The sequence below is a fragment of the Rhagoletis zephyria genome, unplaced genomic scaffold (assembly GCF_001687245.7).
Source record: "Rhagoletis zephyria isolate East Lansing unplaced genomic scaffold, Rhagoletis_zephyria_1.1 Rzeph_scaffold_01551, whole genome shotgun sequence".
In the NCBI taxonomy this organism is placed as follows: Eukaryota; Metazoa; Arthropoda; class Insecta; order Diptera; family Tephritidae; genus Rhagoletis; species Rhagoletis zephyria.
Genome location: NW_016158635.1, coordinates 1 through 20847, shown reverse-complemented (window position 1 = coordinate 20847; position 20847 = coordinate 1). Strand labels below are relative to the sequence as shown.

Sequence of the window (20847 nt, the reverse complement as noted above, 5' to 3'; positions counted from 1 at the left end):
TATAAACAAACTTGCAATGCAGTGTGCAGTGTGGAATTGCGGAAATGAACTCAAAAACAAAGAGGCTAAAAAAAGTTTTTTCGCTTTCCCCAAGGACGAGAAGCTGTGTGAAAAGTGGCTGAAGTTTTGCAGGCGTCCCGTAGGTTTTAAGCCGAAGTCATGGAAAATATGCAGTGACCATTTTAAAAAGGAAGATATCGTTGGAAGTTTAGCTTTTGAAATGGGTAAGAATACACACTTTATTATTTTATTTCAATGTTTTTTTTAATAATGGAATAATAAAGGACTCCGGGACAAAAGATGTTTGGCGCCTGGTGCTGTGCCCTGTATATACACCAATATATCGCCCATCGGTGAGGAAGAACTAAAAAACTTGCAGAATAATGAACGTAAAAGAGCAGTTGGATATACAAGTAAACAAGTAATTACCCTAACAAGAACAGAAGAGAACTCTACGATGATAATTTCCACGAGACCAGGTCTCACAATAAGAAAAGTAGTACCAAATGCATCAATACCAGTCAGCACAAACGCAATCTTCACCGATGTACGGTTTGCTGTCGATGAGTTGAACGAAGCAGCGCCCTTGACGGAGATTAAATCGTTACAAAATCAAATGCAAGTTCATATTTTTATGTGTTTTTATTTGCCTTATAACATCAATAATTACAGTTTTTATTTGTGCTTAAGGCCAGCTTTTATTTTCAGTTTTCCAAACTTTTCATGTTTCATGACGTAAATATATTTACAGTCAAAAATTAGAGCGAGAGAACTTTGAACTACTGCAGTGGATACGACGCGATGAATTAAAACATCAGCATGAAAAATACGTATTACAGCAAAAAATCGCAAAAATGGAGTTGGAAAAGAAAAATATGGAGGAAAAGCTGTTAGGACTATCGCCTGCAGAGCACATTAAAACAGAAATTATACCAGGAATAATCCCTGAAGCGCTAATAAAAATGGAAATAGTTAACGAGAGCTCAAAAGAAAATATTGAGAATATTATGCAGCAAAAATTAGCACAAGAAACAGGAGAGGAGCAGATACTAGGCATACTTCCCGAAGAGCAAATAAAAACGGAGGTTATTGACGAAAATTTAGAAGGAGATTTGGAAAAAGACTTAATTTCATTTCATTTATTGCGAAACTATTAGTACAATGCAGTCTTTGATCTTTTATTGAAAAACAAATAAAAGGTAAAAGCAGAAAGTAAAATAAGGGAATAATTGTTACTAAAGCTTAAATAAAGCTTATAATAATAAAGTCCAGACAACTAAATACAGTGGTTATACATATTAAGACGGCGAAACTCATAATTATACAACAATTATTTATTTTATCGTGGTGGTGGCTGCTGTTTTGTAGTGGTAAGCAGTGCGCGCTTCCACTCCGCAGGGCCTGGGTCAAGTAACATCGCAAAAACATATAGAAAACAAGGTTTGTTTCTCCCTCGGTCTCCCCTCGACAGACAATCGCAAACCTCCGAGTGTATTTCTGACATGAAAAACAGCTTGTCATAAAAATACACTCGCCGCTCGGAGTCGGCGAAAAATTGTAGGTGCGCCTTTGTGTGACATCAAGAGAAGCTCGGCCAGACACTAATATCCATATGTGTAAGCGCCAATCTATTACATCATACATATATTTTAACATATTTTTACGAAAGTACGTATATAGAATCTTAAATATGCGAAATGCACCAAAAATTACACTGCCCAATAAAATTCTGTTGCCTAAAATATTACAGCGAATTCTTATAGGATTATTTCCATAGAATCCGAATCTGACCTTCAAGATATTGGATTGGATCGAGTTTTCAATCAACTTAGGTTAAACGGTGTCGAAAATGCGTTTCTGTAAAACAATAAATTGATGCAATATATCTGTCTGTGTGAAAAGATATGAAAGCTTCAACACTGCCCTTTAATACTGAAGATCAAAACATTATGATCCGAACACTGTAAGAAATTGAAGAGTTTTTTATTCAGGCGCGCACGATTTTTTTTAAGGAAAAATCTTGTTTTGCTTGTTTTTGATGAATGTACACAAATTTTATGTTCACTAAAATGTTATAGCCAATTCTTAAAGGATTTTTTCCGCATATTATCTTGAAAGTTTTTAATTGGCTGTAGTTTTTTAGCAATTCGGGTTAAAAGTGCCGAAAAACGGCATTTTCGCCATTTGTTATATGCAACGTCAAGCAATATTATTACTATTATTTAGTAATTTTCAGCGCCTCATACCCATTAAAAACAATTGAAAAACCCGGGCAAAACTAGATTTTTTTTATGGAAAAAAATCGTACGAGCTTGCATAAAAAAGCTTTTCCCAATTGCTTATAGTGTACGGACCCGCGGTGCAGCGAACAAAGGTGGCGCCGTCAGTGGTACCGCTACTTTGGTTTTTCCGATTTTGACAGTTGTGGTAACTTGTAAATAAACCTTTGTTTACAAATCAACGAAAGAGAAATTTGAATTATAAGTGAAAAATCAGTTTAAATCGTATTAATTTGCAATTTATGAGTGATTTTTAAGTTGAAGACTGCGTAAAAACTAATACAATGAAGTGCTGTGTGTTAAATTGCGACAACCGTAAAGATGCAAGAAGCGTAGATGCAAGTGTAGCGCTGGGACGAATCGCTGCATTTTGTGTACATAAGGCAAGGCAAAGCCGTTCCCGAAATGTTTCTCTATTATTATATTAACAGCATTTCCTCACAATGATTTTGTTTCTGCTCCACGCAGCCTCCATTAGCAAGTTAACTAATCAGTCCCGCAGAGATGCTGCTGCAGTTTTCTGCAGCTGCCTTAATTGCAAAGCAATGGAGTGCACTAAAACGTTTGCTGAAGCAGCCTCAATTGCAAAGCAATGGAGTGCACTACAATGTTCACTGTTCTCTAATAAATTAGGTGTAAAATGCAATATTTTCGCATTTAGCAAAATTAAAACACGTTTTTCGCAGTAAAGTGAACTGCTTTGGCTGTTTCTACTCGTTCTTCTTTTCGCTCTATTCTTTGTTTACTTGTGGTACACAAATGTCAACCCCAGGACGGCGCAATCTTGTATTCTATCATTCTTGGTACGGACCATGATTCAATAATATGCGCGTTCCTTATCTCCCAGAAATAGTCAGAAAAAGTCCGAAGTAGTCAGATTTAGTCCAAAAAGCGTTCCTTAACTCGGAAATGACAGCAAAAATGAGAGAGCAACAGTCAGTGAGAGCGACTCTCATCAGTCCGAAGTAGTCAGATTTAGTCAGAAGGATTTTTTCTGGCAAAATCCTGAAAAGTGTCAAACTCAACTGAATTTAAATTAACGGAAATTAAAGAATACGCAAAAAGTGAGAATAATCTAAAAAGTAAAAAAGTGAATTCAAATTGGAAGGAGGCAAAAAATAATTGATATAGTAAGTGTTTATTGTGCTTGTGCTTGTGTGAATGTGTTTTGTACATACATTTCCATTCTTATTTGACGTTAGCTTTGTTGTTGCCATTCTTTGGACTAAAAATTTGGTTTTTTGCGTTCCTTTACTTTTCCTGTTACTCTCTTTTAGTGAGCGCATTTTGCTTACGCTCTGGCATTTTGACACTTTTCAGATTTTAGTCCAAAAAGATAAGGAATGAACCTAATACAAGGTTAGATAATTATTGACAGCGGCGGTTTGACACTCCCTTACAAAAGGTTGCATTTACGAAGGACGGAGAAAAGGGGAGGAATGAAATCTCTTGGTGCGTAAATGGTAGTAGAAAAGTACGCAAAGTAGGCAATTAGTAGTGAGATTCCTTTTGTAAATTCTAATGTATTTGCAGGAAATCTGGCATTTAATAGAAATGTTGAACGTAATATTGATGTATCTATGTGAATTACGTAATTTATGTGCTGTTTAGGTGTATGAAAACTGCAAAACGACTCAAAATTAAAATAAGAATACTATGGGATTGATGTAAACATCCGATTTGAAATCAATTCATGTTTTCATCAGTTAAATGTGCTTCATATGCCAATACAAATAAACATATTGCACAAACGCTCATACTTCTATTTCATACCAAAGCTACACTGTTTCCATGTGAATGTGCAAAGAAGCAACACGGTGCCACTGCTAAGGGAGCGGTGCGAGAGAGACAACTGTCAGTTTATCGAACCTTGTATTATTGAATCATGGGTTATACCTTGCTATGTTTTTATCATGGTACGGACCATCATATTTTGATTTTCAGTATTAAAGGGCAGTGTTTAAGCATTCATATCCTCCCACACAGACAGATATATTGCATCAATTTATTGTTTTACAGAGGTTCAAAAATGACCAAAAACGCGTTTTTCGGCAGCTTTTAACCTAAGTCCAATATCTTGGAAGGTCAGATTCGCATTCGGATAAGAGTCCGCTGAAATGTCTTGGGCCACACAACATTCTGCCTTATCCTGAAAAAAAATTCACCCGAAAATTTGCCATCCGCCCATAGTAAAACCATGGAAACCAAAAGTGAAAAGTTTACCGGTTCGGTGAAAATGAAACTCATAAGGCTGATTAAAAAAATTTTTTGGCCTGTGTTATCAGAGCAAATTTTAATGGAGCATCGGAAGGAATACTTTGTGAAGAGAGGGACTGTTTCTGGCAGTGATGCCGCAGCATTGCGTTTACGAACTGATCCATAATTTAGAATACGAGTTTAAATAAGCGTAACTCAATTTCAGTAGGTAAATAGATCAGAGCCCTTAGAAGCTGCTCAAATGACAAATTACAGGAAATAGAGGTGCAAAACTATCCATGGTACTATCGATTGTTTTAATTTTCCTCCACTATCGATGGCTCTAAACAACTATCGATAGTTACTTTACATAGTTAATTCTATTTAATATCCTTTCTCTAATTTCTCACTAAAATATTATTTTTGTAAGACTACAACATTTTATGCAATTTAAGGGGTTTATCGGTATTGTGCCGTTTGTTGTTTGTGGAGGTGGTAGGGGTTTCTATGTTTAAAACAAAACAAATCGCTGATACACTGATCTAAGTAACTTTATTTATACGTGCATTAGGGTGGTCCAAAAGTGCACGTGGACTCAGTAAAGTCCGAGTTTTAATGCTCTCACGCCCTCGGATTGTTATATAACGAAAAAATGTACCACTGCTTTTTTTATTTCGAAACCAAAAAATACTAGAGGTCGCTCAAAGTGTTTAAATGTTTCAAGTATTTTATATGGGAAAAAGAAGTTTTCATGGAAATGGTATAAAGCTCTTTAAAATCAATATTTTTCGATCGAAAAATTCTGTTTTTCTGCAGGAGACTTCCAATATTATTACCCGAATGTTTATTTTAACTCTTTAATACTAAAGATTTTTTAAGGTTACGGCAATGCATTTTTTTGGGTTTGTTATATTAAAAATGGTTAAATAAACAATTGGGTATTATTATTGAAAGTCTCCTGAGGCGTAGCAGAGTTTTCCGATCGAAAATATTGGTTTTGAAGAATTCTATACTCTTTCTAAAAAAAATTGAGTCTTGATTTTTTGATTTTTAAATAAAAAACGGGTATATTTTTTGGATATAGAATTCCAACTTTACTTTTTTTGTACCACCCTATTGTACATACAGTCACTCACATCAGTATCAGCATTCTCTATTTTTTCACAATATTCAAAATTCTTTCCATTATAAACATGTTCTTAAAATTAAAATATAAAGCTCTTGCACGGCGCACGGATTGCACGGTAAAAACCTTTGCACGCCTTGCAACCCGTGAATACCCCCATAGTTTTTGTAGTAGAATGAGCTACGTATATTATAAATATTAATTACCGATAAAGGTTTTTCAATGGAAAACATTTTGAATATTGTGAAAAAATAAATATCGAATACTTCGAAGTGTTTAACAGGCGGACTTTATTCTATTTAGGTACTCTAATCAGACAAGAAATTATAAATCTAATACAATGTTCTGACCGACAACGAAAACACCTTGAAAACGAGTTTTGGGATTGTGGGCTGAATGCTGTTCACACCGACTGTTGGTGTTTTCGTTGACATTTCTAACATCCTTTGTTTACAGTTTTGCTGCACAAATACAAAACCAAAATACTTTTCCTTTAATTTCTTTTCATTAACAACCTTTTACTTCCATGCTTATTTTATTTTGGTCAGCCAATTAAAAATAAATCCGAAATGGCGTATTAAAGATGATAAAATATGTCTTCCACTTCGATAAATAATCGAAAAAAAACTAGTACAGACACCGATTGGAATGAGTGGAACGTGAGTTTTCAAGTGGTTTTCAGCGAAAACTTGTTTTCGTTTGACAGATTTTACATTAACGAAAACACAAGTTTTAGGTCGAAAACCAGTTTTAGCAACGAAAACATGTTTTCGATCTGTCAACCTAAATTTTGTGGTTTTGGTTTTAAGCAGGGATCACACGATTTGTACATTTGTATATATTATATTTGTACATTTTAACCGTTACAGAGTGGTGTTGTTTGGAAAGTTGTTATTGAGCTAAATTCATTCTCGATAAAAATTTCTAGACAACACCACTCTGTGATTGCCAAATGTACAAATGGTTTGATTTCTGCTTTAGTTTGTGCTAGAATTTTATTATACTGAACTGCGGATGTGCTTAACGTAAATAAAAAGTGTGAAGTGTAATTATTTTGGCAATGGAAAAAGACCTAACCTAAATACCTATGTATTATTGACTGTAACAATTGTGGTTTTAAATAACCTTTGTGTTTTTCAAAAATCCATTATTTCTAATCGCATATAATGATTATACAAATTTAAACATATTTTGCTTGTTTCGTGGAGCGTGACTTTTTCTCTGTCCCATCTCATCCGATATGATATATGTATATCTAATAGAAGCGTGTAGGAATTGTCTTCTCCAACTGACTCCTGTTTGATAAAATTACTATTTTCAGACGTCATCAAAGTCAAAAATGAGCAAATATTCATAGTGTGGATGGAACGCAAGGCTTTTACCACAGATTCGGATTCTGCGGACAAAAATTCGTAGCTTTTGTCAGAAAAGTTTCTCTGAAATGGACTTCCGGTTAAAATAATGGACTTCCGACCTGTTTGACCCAATTCCGGTCGAAACCAGAAGTCGGCAATACGGCGAAAAGATAGAGCAACCCTGACTTGGTAGTTAATATTTTTCCATTTTCCAATACAACCAGCTTCCATTTTCCATGGTGCATTGGTATATTTTACTGTAAAAACAAATTTCTGTTAAAAAATGTAAGTAACATGTATTGCTGCGCAAACTATGTAAATTTACATGAATGTAACTCATTTTTGCAAGGACTGACTGTCGGATATACATATCGCACACCGTCTTCAAAAACAACTCAAAATTAGGCATTTTGGAGATTGTGCTCTAAAAATGTACGCAGTGCTTTTATTTACATACCTTTCAGCAAAAGCTGGAGTAAATTTTTGTTATAATTTGTTTAAAAAAACCTAAGGTAAAATCGCCCTTGCACATATTGGCCCGTAGTCATAGTCAAAATAAAGTCGACTTTAAAGTTAGTTGCAGCTTTTTTGACAGATATCCCATTGAAAATTATGTCAAAAAGCTGCAACTAACTTTAAAGTCGACTTTATTTTGACTATGACTACGGGCCATTATTATCATGTGCTAAGAAATAGTTTTTCACATTTTCTGCATTTCTTTATTCATTCTGAACGTTTGGAATAAACTTTTTTGTTTACTTATTCTTTAGAACGTTCCTGATGATATGTAAACGTATATTTCAATGGCATTCTGTTTATTCTGGTTGTGAAATGGGTTTATCCCATGATTCAATAATACAAGGTTAGATAATTATTGACAGCGGCGGTTTGACACTCCCTTACAAAAGGTTGCATTTACGAAGGACGGAGAAAAGGGGAGGAATGAAATCTCTTGGTGCGTAAATGGTAGTAGAAAAGTACGCAAAGTAGGCAATTAGTAGTGAGATTCCTTTTGTAAATTCTAATGTATTTGCAGGAAATCTGGCATTTAATAGAAATGTTGAACGTAATATTGATGTATCTATGTGAATTACGTAATTTATGTGCTGTTTAGGTGTATGAAAACTGCAAAACGACTCAAAATTAAAATAAGAATACTATGGGATTGATGTAAACATCCGATTTGAAATCAATTCATGTTTTCATCAGTTAAATGTGCTTCATATGCCAATACAAATAAACATATTGCACAAACGCTCATACTTCTATTTCATACCAAAGCTACACTGTTTCCATGTGAATGTGCAAAGAAGCAACACGGTGCCACTGCTAAGGGAGCGGTGCGAGAGAGACAACTGTCAGTTTATCGAACCTTGTATTATTGAATCATGGGTTTATCCGGAATGTATAAAGAAACGCAGCCATTATTTTGAGTTGTGACTCTTTTGAAGACGGTGTGCGATATGTGTTATCGGCCAAACCAGGGATGGGTAAACTCGATATTCGAAGCTTCGAAATTCGAACTTTTATCGAATTTTAGCTCCAAAATAGCGAATTTTTGAAATCGAACTTTGTGGCGCTAAAATTCGGATTAAATCGAATTTTTATAAAAAAAACGAATTTCGGCTTTATTCGTAAAAAGTCTGCAACTTTCATCTTTCTGACTAAACCCGACATCAATTTCTTTGAAATTTTTTGAGAAAAAAATATTTCTTATTTGTATTAATTTTTGGTTGTGAGGCTAAGATACGGATAATTAATCACTTCAATGTAAGTTAAATTGAGTCTCTTTTCCGATTTGAGCTATCATTACAAAGAAACTTTTAAATTTCCAGTAAAAAAATTTTGAAAATTCGAATTAAATCGAATTTGTACCACCAAGTTTCGAATCAAATAATCGAATGGTTGGGCAATGTTCGAAGTTCGGTAAAAATCGAATTTCAACCACCCACTACCCATCCCTAGGCCAAACCCGATCTTAGGACAAACTGGTTTTTCCTAGGCTAAACTAGCTCTAACTACATCCGACACATCCATCCAACGCGGAATCAAGTTGGACGAAACAATATTGTGGACTGCGTAGTTGGAGCTGGACTGATGAGGGTTATTTTTTTGAAGCACGAAGGCCGCTTCTTACGCGGAAAGGAGTTCTGCCCAAAAATACTTTGGCGTCTGATCTAGTTTAGCCTAGGCAAAACTACTTTGTCCTAAGATCGGGTTTGGTCGGTAACATATGTATGTATTTGAACAAAATACATTTTGACTGAATAGAACAAATTCTTTTAAAATCGGCTATTTTTTACGATTCTATCGCGATAGTATCGATAGTTTGCCGGAAAATTGCTATATGATTGATAAGGTTTGTATAGTAACCAATAGTCAGTACTAATTTGTACTGGAACCTGCAAATTTTTACTGGAAAAGTGTATGATAACCCAAAAGATTTGCAGGAGAGCAACAAATCGAGAGCGCAACAACACGGGAGAGCTGCAAATTCTTGCTAGTGAAATTTCTACTAGCAGAAATTAGCTAGCAGAAGAAGAAGAAGAATAAATGTCAAAAGCCGCCATTTGTTGAATTGGTTTAGCAGAAACAAAAGTAAAATGAGTGGAAATCAAAATATTAATGATGCACTAGACTGTGTAAGTGCTTGTGTGAAAAGCAAAGAGTTTACAACTGATTTATAAATAGTAACATGTTTACAGCAGAATATCAAAAGGGTGCAACAACTATTTACTTGCAAGTTTTTACTAGTTTTGCGTTCAGTAACTTTTTCTGCTAATTTTCTCTTCTTGTCAATTTTACGCTCTATTTTGCTTTTACGCTCTGGCTGCAATGTTTTACTGGAGAAGTTACTATACAAACCTATAGTCTGATAACAACGATACTATCGCGATAGAAAAGATTGTCTTGCCAGAAATTGCGAAAACTATCGATGGTGCGACTATCTCAAGAAAGAGAGTTAAGAGGCCTTCCACTCTGCATTCCTTTCTCCTTTCTTTACCCATAGAAGGTGTACATATTTGAAGTAACTGATGAATTAATTTGAATTCGAGTTTATATATCATATACTATAGGAGAGACGGGTTTTAAAACAATTTCAATTGATATCCATCTTTTCTTAGCCATTTCTTGTACGTCATTTTATATGGAGTTTTCGCTTTTCTTGAGAGCTGAATACTGGCATTGAAAGTAAAATTTGTAAGCAGTTGCATGGATATGGTTAGAAAGGTAATTAAAATATTTTTCATTCTATATTATATACGCATATACATACACATTTCGAGGAAACCCTAAGTATACCCTTGTTTGAATTTATGTCTTTCTTTAAAAAATACGTAATTAACTATGTAAAAAATATGTTTATCATATACTACGTCTATGCGTAGGCAAATTCACGAAATCAATTCATCAATATGAGCTGCGATTGGCTGCATAAATATAGTATGATAAATTCAATTATACACGACCATGAATTTGGGCACCATTTCATGAAATCGTGAAGAGGAAGTCCGGCAAGGCCACGTTTAACAAACAGCTGTTTACTAAGGCTATGCAGTTTTTAGATCAAAAGCATGTAGTGGCATAACCATGACTTAAAACGCTGGAAAAGGTACGTGGATTTGTTGAAATATTAAAGAAATTCAAATGCACTAAACCAATTTAAGTATAACATGGACCAATCCCTGGTACCAGCGCCTCTTGCTAATTCCAAAAAATGCTAAAAAACCACAACCTTACTGTTTAAATATTTTTTAAAATAATTTCAGTATAATTTTTTAAAGGCTGGCAACTCCTTCCAAAGAAGTAAAACCTTAAAGCGCAGTTACCCACGGACGTAAAAACGGAGAACGTGTCAGCTGACACGAGCTATCTTATGGGATCTGCGTGTTAACAAAAACTCACCACCGCAGACCCGTGACGTACACGTTGCTTCTCTCTCTTTCTATCAACAGCACANTTTCCAAAGAAGTAAAACCTTAGGGTACGGTTTAGTACGTTGCTGATCTATTTCGAGGTATTGCGTCCAAAGGGGTGACCCGATCCAATTTGCGCACACTTGTAGCCAAGAGTCTAAACATTATTTTAACACCCTTCTTTGTAATTTTTGGTCACTAATTTATTTACAAATTGGGTTACAAATATGCCCTTTTTTTGTAAAATTCGGAAATTAGCGTAAATTTATCACTCCTATTCTCCTTAAAGCAGCTACTTCAGCAATATATTTTTATATTCTCCTTCACTTTACACTTTACTCGATGAGTTATAACTTTCTTTATAACTTTAATATTAAACCAGTTAGTTCAGCTGTCAAACTAGAAAATATGCAAAAGAATGAGAGACAAAAGAAAATAGGATATAACCCTGTAAGCATTAAAATTATACAAAGGTGTTCTCTGCAAAAGGTGTTCAGCTCCTTTTCTTCGCAAAAAAGAAAGGAGAATTCTACTGCCTGAGGGTTATAATCCCTAAGTGCGGCCGAAGGCCGCCTACGCAGAAAGTTGTTCTCTGCAAAAGGTGTTCAGCCCCCCTTCTTTGGCCTGATAACCACCTTGGGATAACTTCTTTTATTTAAAAACCCCACAGATTCTGTTAGTTGGGTTATATTCCACTTCAAACTGCTCAATTTCCCTCGGTAAATGCTGTTTTTCGCCCATTTTCAAACGGTTCCCCAGGGGTCTGTGGAAGGCCCCGAAGGGGGGGAGGGGTGCGACTTTTCGTAAAGCGGAGGCTGTCCCCTTTCGAATAGGGGGGATTTAGGGGGCCACGCCACCTCCCCCTCCGCCCCCTACCCCAAAAACGACCTGCAAATAACTAAACATTTCCCAAACCTTATTGCACATCTGCAGCCCAAGCCTTTTAGTTTGACACCTGATTTCGGAAATTCGAACGAACGCCGCGGATATGAGTGCATTGACTATTAAAAATTTGGAATTTGATTGTTCAAAATATGGCAACACTTTTAGAATAAATAAAACCAGTTTGCATATCTACAGGCCAAACGCTTTAATTTGACACCCCATATTTGATAATCGAGCGAACTGTGCAGATCTTTTGTCCTGAACAAAAAAATCCTTTCGCGTATTATATATACAGATGTGTCGACGTCAGCATTTTAAAACCCATTTGGAACGAACTGTGAACACCCCAACTATAAGCAGGTATAAGCTTAGTATCCAGCTCTTAAGAAAACGGTCAAGAAAAAATTGCCATTATTTCGCTTGTGTGTCCAAGGAATTTTGACATTTTTGATAACGCACAGCCTGTTGCCTCACTCTTTCCTCAAGAAATAATGGAACGGGCATATATTTCTGTTGCAAACCTGGGTTGCCTTGTGCTCTTTTTTCACAAAAAACTTTAGAAAACCGTAGTAGAAAGCGTACTAAATTTCTGAAGAACTGCGTACTGCCTTAAGGAAATTTGACTCAAGAAAATTTCTTAGCCATTTCTTGTACGTCATTTTATATGGAGTTTTTGCTTTTCCTAAGGGGGAGGATACTAAGCTAAAAACCAACACTGAGGAAAAAATATCGGTAGTACTAGAAATAACAAAACTATCGATACTATCCATAGCCATTTCGATATTTTCACAACTATAATCTCTAGATGCATTTGAAATCAGCTGATCGTGACATCATATGGCGTATTTTGCAATTCGTGCTCAAAGCAATTTAAATACGTTTAATTAGCGAAAAAATACTTTTAAATATACATAATAGCAAAGTTGCAATGCAGTGTGCAGTTTGGAATTGCGTAAATGAACGTAAGAACAAAGAGGCTAAAAAAAGTTTTTTCGTTTTTCCAAAGGACGAGAAACTGCGTGAAAAGTGGCTGGAGTTTTGCGGGCGTCCCGCAGGATTTAAACTGAAGACATGGAGGATATGCATGGATCATTTCAAAAAGGAAGATATCGTTGGAGGATTGGCTTTTGAAATGGGTAAGTATTACATCTTATTGTCTTATTTTAATGTATTTGTAAGAATGGAATAATAAAGGACTGCGTGAGAAAAGATCTTTGGTGCATGGCGCTGTTCCCTGTATATACCACAATATATCTCCCACCGCTGAGGAAGAATTAAAAAAGTTGCAGAAAAAAGAAAGGAAAAGAGAAGCTGAATCTACAAGTAAAAAAACCACTGTCCTAACAAGATCGGAAGAGAGTTCTACTATGACAAATTGGTCTAGGCCGGGTCTAACCATAAGAAAAGTAACATCAAACGCATCAATTCCTGTCTGGACAATCGCGAACGTTACGCCAAATAATGCGTCGCCAAAAACGTCTGTGCCTATCAAAATTGATGTGGCCTCTGGATCTGATGAGGTGCATGAGGAATCTGTGCACTTAGCGGAAATTCAATCATTGCGAATTCAAATGTAAGTTCCAAGGACTTATTATTCATTTTTCAGAACTTTTCGTATAAGCACTTATTAATATATACATATGAACGTAAATTTATTTGTAGTGAAAAATTAAAGCGAGAGAACTTTGAATTGCTGCAGTTGATACGACGCCAGGAATTAAGACATCAAGATGAAAAATCCGTATTGAAGCAAAAAATAGCAAAAGTTGAGTTGGAAAAGAAAAATGTAAAGGAACCGTTGTTAGGGTCATTACCCGCAAAGCATATTAATATAGAAGTTATTGACGAACATGCAATGAAAAGCGTAATACAGCAAAATGGAGCAGCACAAAATATGGGCAACAGTAGCCTAGGAATAGTCCATAAGAAGGAAGTAAAAATGGAAATAGTTGACGAGAATTCAGAAGAAGATATTGATAATATGCAAAAAATATTAACAGAAGACACAATAGAAAAGCAGTTGCTAGGCATACTTTCCGAAGAGCAAATAAAAATAGAGTTCATTGAAAAAAAGGTAGAAGCAGATTTGGAAAAAGACTTAATGCAGCAAGAACTAGCAAGGCAAAATATAATGAAGAATTTGAAAGGAATGCTTTACGACGATCAAAGAAAAAATATTTTTCAAGAATATATAGAGGAAACGCCACTAGAGATTAAAACAGAACATGAATGAGTAAATTAATAATGAATGAAATTTTTTAAATAAACGCATACTATGTATGCAATTAACAGTTAACAGTATATACATTTTCAAATATACGTAGTTGATATAAACATCAAAAAGGTTTGGTAAACTAAAACATGACACTAATGTTTAATTGTATCCGAATGAGCGTTTGATTTGTTGTTGCAAGCGGTACTATAAATACACATGCAAAAACAATAACACGCTCGTCCAGTTACACTTACCACAGATACAACGATACTATTCCTTTTCTATGTAAAAAAAGTTATGAAAATTTCTTTTATCCTTATACATTTTATTTCAATTGAAAGCCAAAATATGTTAAGGTAGATAAACCTAGAACCTCAAAAAAAAAACGGGGTATTCCATTGAAACTCAAAAAAACTTCGAAAATCTCAAAAACTTTCCTGTTCTCTATGATAAATGGATTCTCCTCATTGAGAGACAAATTAAAATATATTTTGTAAATAAATTGAGGATTCATAGGCGTGTTAGTCTCATAATTTGTCAAGTCAAAAATTTTTTTATTTGTAAATAAATTATTAAAATGATTTAGAGGTTTCGCTGATATGTTAAGAGCCAATTACATATTTTCAATCAGTTCAAAAATATGTTCGGTATAGTTAGCAATCCTTTACAACCACTTCAATCCATATTAAAAAAAAATTGAAGACTTAAGGTACATATTACGACGATTAGCATGCCTTGTGAATCCCCTGATCTGACAAATTTTCGTTTAATTGTGGTTTTTCCTTAGGTGATTTTTTTTTTGGAAATTACAAATTAATGAAAAGGTCATTTACGTTAGAATAAAAATACACACATTTTATATGGGACGGGATGCAGCACTCGCCCATAACCTAAAATCCCGATGGTATAAACCATCATCGTTTTAGTTCAGAAATTTTCTCCATTTGTTTGTTATCTGACAAAGAGAGAAATAAAACAACAACCACATGGAAGAAAAAGTTCAGAACTAGAACCTTCAGGTATATTTTTTACATCCTGGGCAAATGATCGTAGTTAACAAATGCTCTAACTAAAGGGAAGAAACTGCCCAGAATCATGGGAGCGACCTACTTTTGGGAATTTGTAAGCTGTTACAACAACAACAACATGACAAGTACAAAAGCGCGTATCGTCATTCTCCAAAACCGCGTAACTGACATTGGCTGCCAAAAATTGGATTTGCTCACACAAGCTCTTGGCTCAATCCTTATCCATTCGTTCTGAAATATACTAGGCAAATATGCGATTGCTTTACAAAAAAGGGAACCATTTCAAAATATGAGTGTTTTTACGCTTTGGAAAATAATTTCTACAACTTCACATACGCGGTTTTGCATTTTGCTGATATGCGGTTTTGCATTTTGTTGATACGCGGTTTTGCACTTTAAACGACGATATGTACTTTTGTTCTTGAGAAATCTCAGTTTCGACTCCTCTGAGTAAAAGTAAAGCGATCCTATCCAACTTTTCTATGTAAGAAGGTTTTGCAGCCAATGTCAGTTACGCGGTTTTGCAGAATGACCATACGCGGTTTTGTACTTTAAACGACGATATCCATAAGCAGTTTTTTGAAAGTGGCATAAAAACCTTCGTAGCTCTTTGTAGTGCTTAAATGACAGGCTAATTGTAACCGAATGCATCTGTAAATCATAAACTAACGACAAAGCCTTCTACCTTTTGTTGAAGAAGTTGAACGAATAACCGATACAAGCAACCGGTCAAGAGGTGTGAAGTGACTTATGCTACTTTCAAAATAAACGCCCCAAAAAAGTCTGTTCGTAACGTCCATAGGAAAACCACGAAATGGAGTACTGTATGTAAAAAAGAGCTGGTCAAAGGAAAATGCATTTCTATGGTGAGTGAGTGGCAGTGTGGAAAGAAAGGAACGGTCTAGGAGTTAACGCCTCCAAAACCGAACTTTTTCTGTTTTCAATGGTGCAAATTTGAGAGTGCCAAAAGGGAGAACGTTTTTTTTTTGGGTTTTCTCGACTCTAAGCTTTCCTGGCAAATGGACACCGAAGAGCAGAGAACAAACGTGTTCAATGCGCTCTATTCCTGTAAAAATACGATTGGGAAGGGCTGGGGGTGTAACGGTTGTTAAATACTTTGTTAATTGATTTAAATTTTAATTAAAAAAAAAGAAAATGTAAAATGTTTTTCTATAATAAAAAGAAACTTTTAATCATCGTACAGTTTTCTAAGTAAAAACACTAGGTTTGTTCGTCGAGTAAAAATTTGTACGAATTTGTACGAGTTATCATGATTTTTGCCCAAATCGCATTCGTGCAGACCAAAAAATTATCCATCACTCAAAAACTGAGAGCGCAAAGTGACGGTTCTCCTGAGAGAAGTTGCAAATTCTTGCTGGAAAAATTTTAGCCAGCAAGAATTTGCAATCACGAAAAAGATATGATTGTGTCACATGGTTGCATTTTTGTCTACGATAATTTGAATAAATAAGTTCGTTAAATTTAAAAATTTATAAACACTAGCGATTTTGTTTTATGAAAAATTGAAGTAAATACCTGTTGATATAATTAATTTAGTTAATTCCAATGATTTGAGCTTAACTCGGCTGAAAAAAATTATATTCGCAATCCGAATGCATATGCAACCAGATTTAAGAAACCCGACAGCTAGTACAATAAAGAAATTGAAATGTATGTTAAAGAAAGTCGGAACAACAAAAAATATACATGTATATCCCCTTATTGGCTATCTGAAAGAAAATTAAAAATTCTAAAAAAATGTATTTTGTTTGAAATGCAACCGTGGACACCAGTTGGCAGGGAAACTTGCAAATTCCTGAAAATTTGCGTTCGTGCAGAAATTTGCAAGTTTCTCAACATGAGAGAGAATTTGAGATAATTTTTTCTTACTTTCTGATATTTTGAGTGTTGGATAATTCTTGCCTACAGCTGAGATCATCCTTTTTTGGCATTTGCTCTTATCTTTTACAGTAAGGGCATTCATCAAAATAATTGTGTAAACCTTATAAATGCACTGTAAAAATGTATATGGAAACTCATTTACACATTTCTGATAAATTTCTGCAGCGATTTCACTGAATAAACTTGATAAACTGGAGCCAATGCAAATCTTTCGCAACTCTAGCTGTTGTGTTTCACACCAACTGTTATCAACTTTATGGGCAGTGTTGCCGAAAGCTTNTGAGCCAATGCAAATCTTTCGCAACTCTGTTTCACACCAACTGTTATCAACTTTATGGGCAGTGTTGCCGAAAGCTTTCGCTAGAAAATCGTCACTTTACCCTAAAAAAATCGTAATTTCGGCCAAAAAATCGTTAAATTTTTGTTTATTGTATTTTTTTTTTTTAACAAATAACAAATACAAAGGAATTACGTAGAATGAGTCGTACGCATAAAAACTAAGCGATTGCGTTTCTACTTTTAACTTAAGTCTATTTGAACAAATTGGGTAAAAGGTCTGAAATTAAAAAAAAATAAACATTTGCTTAAGTTTTATGCATATGGCCTAATAAATATGACCACACATTACAGAACCAAATGGAACCTACATTGCAAATGGGTTAATAAAAGTGGATTTGCCATTGTTAACGACAATTTAAAATTACAATTTAAAACACAATTACTTTTAAGTAGTTGAACTCTACTCGTTCGAAGGTTTTGAAGATGTGGATCCACTTTTAAAATAGGGGTCTTCACACCGAGCTTGGTACCCGGTTTTCGGTAATTTTTCCCAATTTGTTGCTACAATTTATTTCTTATTTTTAGAAAAAAAGCTACGAATACGCTGTTGATAAACACAGTTTACCAAACTAACAAAAGAAAACTGAAGAGGACGTTCACAGTTGATAAAATTACCGAATGTCAACCAGCAATTTACCAAAACTACCAAAATGAATGTGAAGACCCTTAGTGTAACACTAGCATTTATTAACTGATAGATAATTTTGATTGAACAAATTCCCACTCCTACTTTTCTATCTCTTTCAAATCAGTGTCAGCACCGCAAATTAACGATTTGGTTACAAGTCTAGAACAAATTTAATATAACTAAAAGCACTGTTGTATAAGAAAACTACACAAATGCATGGTTGTATTTTGGATTAAGTTTTCTTGTAACAAATTTTTTACATACCACATACATATGTAATTTAGAGGAAAAACTAAAATAAAAAATCGTCATTACGGGGAAAAATCGTCAAAACGTCATTGAGCTAAAAAAAAACGTCAAAATGACGACGAAATCGTCAATTCGGCAATGCTGTTTATGTGTGTCATGGATTATTCAAGTGAAGGTATTTATCATTTATTTACTAACCGACTTCCAAAAAAGGAGGGGGTTATCAGTTCGTCGGAATATTTTTTTTTTTATGTATGTTACCGCATAACTTTGGACCACGTCAACCGATTTCGATAATTTTTTGCAAGGTAGTTTCTTAGAGGTGGTCCCATACTAATCTGGTTAAGATCTGATCAGTGGACCATATATATATATATATTTTTTTTTATATGAGAATTGAAATCGATTTTTTTTGCTAAAAATTGCTTGTTTTTTTTTTATAAAAAAAATGTTCATGGAAATGTGCATACTAAATATTATTAGTAAAAAAAGTGCTCTCATTCTCGGTGCTAACAACCGCAATAGTCAAAAGAGTACAGAGCCGCAACGAGGTCCTCAAGTCGCTAGCCGGCAGCACCTGTGGCAAATACAAAGAAACGTTGTTGGCAACATTTGTACAAGGCCGGCCGGCTCTAAGCTATGCAGCGCCGTGTGGTTGCCGGGGACTAGAAGGACGATGATGCTACAGACCTGCCAAAACATGGCACTCCGGACCGCCACGGAATGCCTTCTGGCGTCGCCCCAGCACTACCATGACGGGGCCCAAATGCTTCTCGTCAAGGTTCCCAACACAATGTTAAATAAGCAATTCCTAGTAGGGTGCCCACGTCTGTGGCAGATACGTGATTGCTGCTGAGCGCTCGCCAAGCACGTTACAAGGCATTTATAGAACTCATGGACGGAGTCTAGATGTTCATAAAGCAACCCCTGGACCTGACAGCATACCGACTGGCCATAAACGGCATTCACAAGGAGTTAGTCTCGACCTACACCGACTCCCGACCTGTGAATGCCGTTTTGGGAACACAACCACCAGAGGTAGATAAAACTTCGTCCACCACCATAGCACAACTTTACTCTGGCTACTGAAGTATACTCCTACCCTATTGTTACCTTACTACTCGCAACACGTCTTCGCATGCCTCCTAAACCCCACTCAACTAACGCAATATTGAATTAATAATTAATATTAAATTTAATTAATACTAAGGTGATTGTATTCGATTATTGTCAAATTTTTCTCCAAATAACTTCTTAACAGTCAATATATCGTAGCACTTTGAGCGAGATAAGGTATAAAAGGAAATTTAATGAATCAGAATTACAATTCAGTCACTTATTCATCGCCCGATGCCGCTGCATTAATGCTAAATGTGATTATTCGTTCAGTAGGCGAAGGTTGACGGAATGTGGTTCGCGGAAAAATTAAGAATTTATTTGATGTTGGCGATAATCCACTGGACCGCCATAGGGCGGTGGTATGTGAACGCAAATTCCCATGTCGACACTCAAATCACAGTACAAGATATTCCTGTTGAGTTAGGCCACCGGAACTCGGCGATGGAATATATCAACCAGATGTTGCTGTTTAAGTGCAAAAACTATGGTGTGCAGAATACAAAATTGCCTGCAGCTATATATGCAGCAACAGATTTTTTGATACAACATGTCGTGACCATTGCAAATTTGACGGTCGATCCAGCGAACGAAGCCAATGCAACCCGCACCCATGGTGTATTGCATATCGATTTTGAGAAGCATTGGCGCAATGGGCGATCGCGGGGCGTAATGCACCATAGCATGTTTGCCAAATTAGCCACTGATCCGAGAGCAAATATAGTAAATTTGAATTCGAAAAAGTGTAATGAGGCACCGGAAGCTAATAGGAGAGATAGGATGTTTAAAAATGAGACGAAAAAAATGCTGTCGTCTATAAATCGGGAAAAGAACCAGAAAATAGCAGTGAGGATTTTAAGAGACACAAGCACCGTTGCGATATCTGCAGTTCATGTGCTGGCGAATGTAACAATGTTGTCCATTGTAGCTGGGCTACTGAAATATTAATAAATACAATTTAAGTTTATAATTTACTTAGTTCTCAATATGCGGTATAAAAATAGTATTAATATAAATAAATTGTAAATATGTCGATGGTCCTATGCAATAACGAAACAATTCAAAATTCAAAAAATCAAATCCCTTCCTAATGTTAATGGGCTCACATGTGTTATCCTTTTCCAATCCCTGTCAAATTCTTACTAAAGAAAGTAGTAAGAATTACTGCAGTTAGTCCTAAGGATTCGCAATGGATCAGACAAGGATTAGAAACATGAGCCACTTAATAGTAGAACGAGTTTTTATTTTTCGAATTTCGCATCGATATATTAAATTAGTATTTAACTGGATAATGTGCAACTGGATGTGTAGAGTGGATATCTATGTACAGTGAAAAACAAAAGTATTGGCACAGTGAATTTTTCGCAATATGTGCAAAGTTTTTTATTCAAATATATTTTCGATAATTTTTTATAAAAATATAGTTCATTTTACACCAGAAAAGGTAATAATAAAATCCCTAAACCTTTTGTAAAACTCAAGAATNAAATATATTTTCGATAATTTTTTATAAAAATATAGTTCATTTTACACCAGAAAAGGTAATAATAAAATCCCTAAACCTTTTGTAAAACTCAAGAATATTCATTAAATTTGCACATTAATTTGCAAC

General features: G+C 35.2%; 2 protein-coding genes across 3 annotated transcripts in view; both read left to right on the top strand.

The window, feature by feature from the left end:
* LOC108364403 (THAP domain-containing protein 5-like) overlaps window positions 1–1747 on the top strand; it is a 26788-nt gene extending 25041 nt beyond the window's left edge. The window contains exons 4-6 of the mRNA XM_017618079.1: window positions 1–224; window positions 285–618; window positions 752–1747. Coding sequence (XP_017473568.1) covers window positions 17–224; window positions 285–618; window positions 752–1157 — 948 coding nt within the window. The 5' untranslated portion in view covers window positions 1–16 and the 3' untranslated portion in view covers window positions 1158–1747. The remainder of the gene's footprint in view (window positions 225–284; window positions 619–751) is intronic.
* Window positions 1748–11986: 10239 nt separating this feature from the next.
* On the top strand, window positions 11987–14660 carry LOC108364401 (THAP domain-containing protein 5-like). Of its 2 annotated transcripts, XM_017618075.1 has the most exons (4): window positions 11987–12118; window positions 12765–12894; window positions 12953–13331; window positions 13421–14660. In XM_017618075.1, the coding sequence occupies exons 2-4, from the start codon at window positions 12843–12845 to the stop codon at window positions 13989–13991; spliced, it is 1002 nt and encodes a 333-aa protein (XP_017473564.1). In that variant the 5' UTR covers window positions 11987–12118; window positions 12765–12842; the 3' UTR covers window positions 13992–14660. The 2 variants fall into 2 exon arrangements, with proteins under 2 accessions (XP_017473564.1, XP_017473563.1); XM_017618074.1 differs by lacking the exon at window positions 11987–12118 and having other exon boundaries at window positions 12465–12894.
* Window positions 14661–20847: the final 6187 nt, after the last annotated feature.